The following is a 7,298-nucleotide window of genomic DNA, read 5'->3' on the forward strand; positions in this document are numbered from 1 at the left end:
GTGATAGTAACGTCATGTTAATGCCGCACAAACACGATTAACCTCAACAGACTGTTATTAAACAGTTAACATACTATAACACCAGTCACGGATGTAGGTACATTAATCTATAAACACATGTATCTGAAAACATGTTAATGAGTGAAATAAAACATGTAAAAGCAGCGGATTGGTCCTTTAACATCAGTAGATCTATAACTTTATTAAGACGAGTATAATGCACCATAATGAAGTGAGAATGCAGTACTGTATAACCGTCACCATCAGTGTTACTGTTCACATTAATGTCTCCCTCCTCCTGTCTGCTGCGTCTTTGTGGCTCATTCAAGAAACGATGTCAAACCCGCTCAGAAGTCAAGTTTTAATTATTTTTGTACCTGTTTTTATTTCCTGTTTGGATGTTTAAAAGATGATGTGAATGTGCCTTATTTAATTCACACCCAAATAACCCACAATAAACCTGTGATTTTAATTATGATTTAGGCTAATTATCTTTTTTATCAGTGGCATTTAAAAGAAAATTACATTGATTTGATCAGACGATATTCCTCTGGTAACAAGTTAAATCACTGATAGTGACTACTGAAAGTCTGCATGTGAGGCGTTCAGGGGACACCTGTAAGCTGTAGCGTCTACAGATAATATGTGAGGCGTTTAAGGGACATTAAAATTGTAGTGTCTTCCATTAGTCTGCATGTGAGGCGTTAAGGAGACATCTGTGAATTATAGCATCTACCGATAGTCTTTCCGTGAGGCGTTTAGGGGACGTATATACACCACAGAATCTGTGTTCCTGCTCTTTAATCTTGCAGTAAATGTTACAAAATACTACACAAGTCTAGTGCCACATAAGGAGCACAGGAAAATATCACATTAAAGATCCACAGACACAAAAAGTACCACAGTAATGTCTGTCTTCAGTCCCTCTGAAGCGTGGACAGGTATTCCTCTCTATCAGCGCTGACTCCACCTGTGAAGGCCGCCCAGTTTTCCCACTGACAGCTCCCAGTTAATCATTTCTGATCTCTCCACACACACACTCACACACACTCCTCACACCTTTCATTCTCATCAGACATGTCGTCCAGGATTCTCTGCTTGTTTCTTGCTCTTGTTTTTTGGGGTCCGGTTCATGGCGGGCCCCTGACGAACCCCCACCCCAGCATCACGGACCAGCAGCTGTTCTGGGGCGCCGACCAGTACGACTTCTCTGTGGTGCTTCCTGCTTCTGGGTTGGAGTGTTTCTGGCACTTTGCTCACCGCGGAGAGAGGTTCTACCTGAGCTTCATGGTAAGATGAAGCGCTGAGGCCGCCACACGTTTCTCTCTACAGCGCCAGCAGACTTCTCTATGTTTACTGTTCATTTCAAAGCCCCTGAAAACGTCGTTTAGAAAAAGTATCACACTCTTAACAGTAAATATCCATTACAAAGTGTTTCTCACTTTCACTCAGAAAATCTCTCATAAGAAATAATTCAAACTGTTCAGACAAAATTCATGTTCGTATAGAAAATAAGTTTTCAGGCCCCTTACCTTCACATATAAGTTATTTTTTCAGCAGTTTTTATATGTAATACATTATATATATTAACATGTGGTAAGTTATTATTCATGTTTAAAGGTCTCTGTCCATGTGTAGTGTGATTATAGATCAGCTCTAGCTTCTATATTAATACTGTGAAAGTATCAAAGCCTCAGTCCACAGAGAAATGCACACAGCCTGTATTCAGAAACTGAGCCTTAAAACCAGCCGTCAGGACTTCTGGAACTTTGTGATGTCACAACAAAGCAGTCACCAAGCCCCGCCCACCTGGACCCACCATCCAAACCTTGCAGGATTTGGTTTCTCTGAGTGTTTTTACCTGAAATCTGCTTTATTTTTATTGGATCACTCAGAAAACAGTCAGCCAATCAGAAGAGAGGCTCAGAGCTTCCTCTCTTCTGATTGGCCGACTGTTTTCTCTATCAGATACTGTACCTTGCTGCGGACGTACAAACTGGACATTTTAAAAGTCTCCAGTACATGAAAGTGTATTTAACTCTCTCTCTCTGCTCTACATGTGTGTTGTGTTTTCTGTCTGTAGGTGCAGTGGGTGACGGGAGTCGGCCATGACAGACACCTGTCTGTCACCGTCAACGCTCCCAGCAGTCTGTTGGTGTCGACTGTCGACGACGCGACGGGTCAGATCAACTTTGAGGCTGAGGAAACAGGTGTCTGTCTGTCTGTCTGTCTGTCTGTCTGTCTGTCACAATAAAACCTTACAAACAAAAAGATAAAAGCTAAAAACTGTTGATTTAAAAGGAGCTTAATGACGTAAAAAACTTTCAGACTTAACAATATGTCCGATTATATATTTGACTTTCACTTGTACTTGACTTTTTTAAAAATAACTTAAGAAAACACGTGCAAACAAAGGAAGTGTTTCCAGGGGACACAAAAAAGTGATGAACCTGACGTGGTGGATGTTTTATAATAGCCTACACCCATGTGCACTGCCAGGTTCGTCACTTTTTAATGTCCCCTGGAAACACTTCCTGTTGTGTGGTGATATTACCCTTTAATATCTCTATTACGTTTTTTTAATCAATAAATACTGTTTTTTTTTTTCACACCCCATAATAATTTGTTGCCGCAGTGACCCAGTTTCACCACAGGGGTCAGCAGTGAGTGTCATCTCAGTATATTCTCACTCTCACACGCGTGTCCCTCCAGGTTTCTACCAGATGTGTTTCAGCAACTTCCACAACCACTTCGGCACCATGCAGGTCTCCCTCAGCTTTGGCGTTTACTACGACGGCTACCAAGACCCCGCCACCAGCAAAGATGAGCAGAAGAAGAAGAAAGAGGAAGTGAGCAAAGACCTGAACAACACACTGAACATCATAGAGGTAAAAGATAAACTTGTAGAGTTTCTCAATGAATCCTAATATTTTCTGTTTCTGTAATGAAACGTTTTGTTATTTATTAGTCAGATATATCTGCAATAACATACAAACCTTTAGATTCAGCTGAGGAAAAACTCCATTAAAAAACATTTTATTATTTAATTTTTTACTCTTATTTATTAGAAAAAAGGGAGAAACATTCACAAAAAACATAAAAACTGTGAAAATGAAGATTTTCTGAATTTAAAAGCTTTCCAGAAGTGTTTACAATATGATGTGCTTTAAGTTTATGTATTTCATTATACACCTCCCTTCAAGTATTACCCTTGAAATCTTCTTTATTTTTACATTTATTTATTTATTTATTCATGTATTATTTATGCATTTAAATATTTATTTATGTATTTATTTGTATTTCTTCATTTATTTATTTATTCGTTTATCATTATTATTTATTTATTCATGCATTTCAAAATGTATATATTTATTGGTATTTCTTCATTTATTTATTTATGTGTTTCTAAATTTATTTATTTATTCATTTATTATTATTTTTATTTATTTATTTATGCATTTCAAATTTATTTATGTATTCTTTTGTATTTCTACATTATTTATTCATTTATTTATTTATACGTATGTCATTCTTCGTCCTCCATGCTGCAGGACGCGACTCACAAAGTGGAGAACTACGTGTTCCACATGTTCCGCTACTACAACTTCGGCCGCATGAGGAGGAGCGCCGACTACTTCCTGCTTCAGTCCAACTCGCAGTACGTCACGTGGTGGTCGACGGCCCTCAGCCTCCTCATCGTCACCTCCGGGTATCTGCAGCTCTTCTTCCTCAAAAGACTCTTCGTCAGTAAGACCGGCACCGAGGACGAGAGGCCTCGGTGCTGACGGACTCAGGGCGGGTCAGAGTCCGGATGTTTAGTCCAGCAGAAACAGACCAGAACGAAGCCGACGGCCAAACGGCTAAATCCCCCCAAAAACATCATTCTGTCATCTGTGTGTGTGTACGGTGGCCCTGGAGCCTCAAACGACACTGTGATGCTGTGGTGGCCATTTTTCTTTCTGGTATTGTATTTGTGTCCTCTTACTTCTTCACACGATATAATTAAACTTTGCTATTAGACGATCATGTGAACAGTTTGTGATGTTTTCCTCAGACCACTGAAGCAAGTTAATGTTGATTATTATTGTCACAATATAGTGGAAGTCAATGGCTTTTGCTGTGTAATATCAATAGTAATAAAGCATTTCATCAATTAATAAGTTATTGTACAATAAAAATAGGCATTAATAAATTTGTTTACAAAATAATTTATTAATCTATAAATAAATAGATTAAATTATAAAGTATTTAATTATTTCATGTTTTAATGGTCAATAAAAACAGGAATTATAAAAATAATTTACAAATGAAATATTGATAAATATTTCAAATTAAAACTAAATTCACAAATAGAATTGAGACATCAGACTTTCATCAGATATTTAAAAAGCTATTTCCTTTCCCATTGTCATTTCTGTTTCCATGCTTAGATTTGCTTCATCCTTTAGCTTCACTTTATTTGGCCTCTCCATACGAAATATTTTATTAATATTCCTGTTGTCCTTCCACAGAGTGAGACTGCAACGCTCTTTGTAAAGAAAAACAAACTGTAAGATGTTTTAAAGTTGAGGTCCATAGTTTGTTTGCGACTCTTAGCAGCAGTCCTAAAGTAAATGCTGATGTTTATCATGTTCACCATCTTCTCCTGTAGGTTGGACAAACAAAAGCAGAAATAATAAACTAAGATTATCAAAATAATTACAAGGAAAATGCAGCAAATCCTTACATTTAAGGTGCTGGAACTGGGAAATATTTACATGAAAAATTATTTAATTATACGTTATAATTTTTAAATCATCAAGGAATCATATCAGCTTTAATAGTATATATTATTGGACAGTTTAATCTACAACAAAGCATTATATTTTAAAAGCTTGTCAAATGCTTTGTATGTAAAATAATAATTAATTATTAAGTTGTTATATAACTTAATTTGCAATTTAAAACATGCAATATAGTGGAGAAGTAAAGAAATACTTCCCTAAGATTGTTTTTCTTTTGACTTATTGGACGTGCTCTGGAGTAACACTGTGGTTCTCTTGTAATGTGTCTCCATGTTTTACAGTCTGTCGTTCACACCTGCCTGACTGTGACGTACCTGACTGGTTTGTCTGATATCTGTTTTCCTGTATATCTGTGACCAAACTGGAGCACAGTGAATAGTTTTGTTCGACTGCGTATCTGCAGCGATGTGTCACGTGTGACTCCGAGAGTCAACAACACCAAGCAGTGACAGCAGAATGCAACCTTTGGTTTCTGCAACGTTTCTCGTACTTTTCCCATCACAGAAGAGAAGTTTGACGTCATATAAAAGTATTAATCGTCTGGTTTTTCCATGTTTTATTGTTTTATAACTTTTATTTAGTTTGGGTTTATATATGTATAATTTTTGGGTTTCATTAGTTTTAACTTTAGTTTTGAAAATTACCAATACTTGAGTTTAGTCTCTTAAAATGTTCAAGTTGTGTTTTGTTTAATTACTCACATTTATTTTCTATGTATCAAGTAATTAACACTCAAGAACAGTTGTATTATTCAATCAGAGGAGATTATTATTATTTTCACTGTCAATACATCTGACTGATTGATTGTTAATAGTATAAAATGCCCATCACAATTCCCTGAAGACCAACATATTCAAATGTCTTGTTTTATCTGAGAAACAGTCAACAACCCCAAAATGTTGAGAACCAGCAAATATTCACATTTGAGAAGAATCAATAATCAAATTATTGCCAATAATGTTCGGTCAATCAAGTGTTCGATTGATCAGCATTCGCCTTTAGGTTATATGGACCACAACAATCATTTCAGATCATTTCTTTGATACTTTCACAGTATTAATATAGAAGCTAGAGCTGATCTATAATCACACTACACATGGACACAGACCTTTACACTGGAGGAGCTTAAACTCTACTCATACACCACAGTCTGTCACATACAGGCTCATAAAGACCAGACATCCCAAAGTAATCTACGATCTGCTGAAACAGGTATTGAAAACGGATGGAGGCGCTGTGACGGTGACGGTGCATTAAAGATGCCACAGGTGGGAGGGAAACAGGTGGAGGCGTCTAAAAGCAGCACAGCAGCGGATTCTCTTTCTTCAGCCTGTGCAGCTGCATCCGACAGGACACCGACATCCCCCCCCTCCTTCAGGTAAACCTTCAGACCATTTAGAGAAACACTGTGTAATCATGTCATGTATTATCATGGTATTGTAGTAGAATTAAGACTGTCTCTCTAAAGAAGAGCAGGAATAGAATTAGAAGCATTTATGTTGTTCTTGCCAAATATATTGCTGGAATATTCTTGATTATATTTTTGAGGGTTGAATTATTTTAACTTTTAAGGTTTTTTTCAGTTTGATGCCTGTTGACTCAAACTTTATAGTTTGTTTTTATTGAGTTTGTTTCATGTTTCCGTGTGTCCGTGCTGTGTGCCGGCGCCTCGCTGCACTGTCACCAAGCTGCTGTCCGTCTGAACGTGTCGTCTTGTTTGTCTTGAATCCTGCTTTTTGCTTTGAACAATAGTGTTTATTGTTCAAAGGTTTAAAAACTTCCGTGTGTGGACTCGAGGGTGAAGGGTTATGGGAGATACATCATCGTCTTCCTTTATAAAACCTAATTTTATACTTCAATGTCATCAGTGTGTTAATGCATTGATGCATAATTTTAATTTTTAATTTTAGTTTTCATTAATAAAGTCCTCACACAAAAATATAGTTTCTTTTACTCAAAAAAAAAGTGCAGTGAAGTTTGAATAAGTTTTAAAAGGACAATAATAAACTTTACAGTAAAGACGGACGGTAGAAAGAAAGAATGTCTCTGAGAAACCACACCTCACCTCACTTGGCCCTTTTCTGTGGAATGTAAATGGCGCCGTCTGATAGTCAGTGTTGGGAAGTGTTGAGGAAACCCCGCCCACTTCTGTACCGCTAGGAAAGTGCTTTAAATGGCTGTTTGATATAACAGCTGAATGTAGTTTCATTATCAGCTCTGGCCTTGACAGACAAGATATCCTGGACACAGCACTATATGTATATGCTGTTCCAACTCTTCACTGCAGCCGTACTGCAGGTTAACAGCCCCTTTAAGTCAACTTCCTCTCTGTTTTCCTTCTCAGCTCGTCATGGATCACATTGGAAGCATCTTGGGCTTATGCAGGGGCATCTTCTGGATGGCTTCTGAGGCGAAGGTCAATAAGAAACGCTGTCGCCGCCTCGCAGAGAGGGTCAAAGCCCTGGAAGAGCTGGTTCAGCGAATCAAACAAACAGGGCCGGGCCAGATCCCCCA

The 7,298-nt window shown here is 37.7% G+C and overlaps 1 protein-coding gene across 1 annotated transcript; it reads left to right on the plus strand.

Moving 5' to 3' along the window:
• Positions 1 to 1,056: 1,056 nt before the first annotated feature.
• LOC111235985 (transmembrane emp24 domain-containing protein 6-like) lies at positions 1,057 to 4,023 on the plus strand. Its single transcript, XM_022764564.1, has 4 exons — positions 1,057 to 1,290; positions 2,084 to 2,210; positions 2,713 to 2,888; positions 3,552 to 4,023. The coding sequence occupies exons 1-4, from the start codon at positions 1,078 to 1,080 to the stop codon at positions 3,783 to 3,785; spliced, it is 750 nt and encodes a 249-aa protein (XP_022620285.1). The 5' UTR covers positions 1,057 to 1,077; the 3' UTR covers positions 3,786 to 4,023.
• The last annotated feature ends 3,275 nt before the right edge of the window (positions 4,024 to 7,298 follow it).

The sequence above is a fragment of the Seriola dumerili genome, unplaced genomic scaffold, assembly GCF_002260705.1.
Source record: "Seriola dumerili isolate Sdu_G_001 unplaced genomic scaffold, Sdu_1.0 BDQW01000550.1, whole genome shotgun sequence".
In the NCBI taxonomy this organism is placed as follows: domain Eukaryota; kingdom Metazoa; phylum Chordata; class Actinopteri; order Carangiformes; family Carangidae; genus Seriola; species Seriola dumerili.

Excerpts from the sequence above, each read along its gene's own strand:
- LOC111235985 (XM_022764564.1), top strand. The coding sequence starts at position 1,078 with ATGTCGTCCAGGATTCTCTGCTTGTTTCTTGCTCTTGTTTTTTGGGGT. Across the intron at positions 1,291-2,083 it reads GGTTCTACCTGAGCTTCATG|GTGCAGTGGGTGACGGGAGT; the intron begins GTAAGATGAAGC and ends TTCTGTCTGTAG. Across the intron at positions 2,889-3,551 it reads ACACACTGAACATCATAGAG|GACGCGACTCACAAAGTGGA; the intron begins GTAAAAGATAAA and ends TCCATGCTGCAG.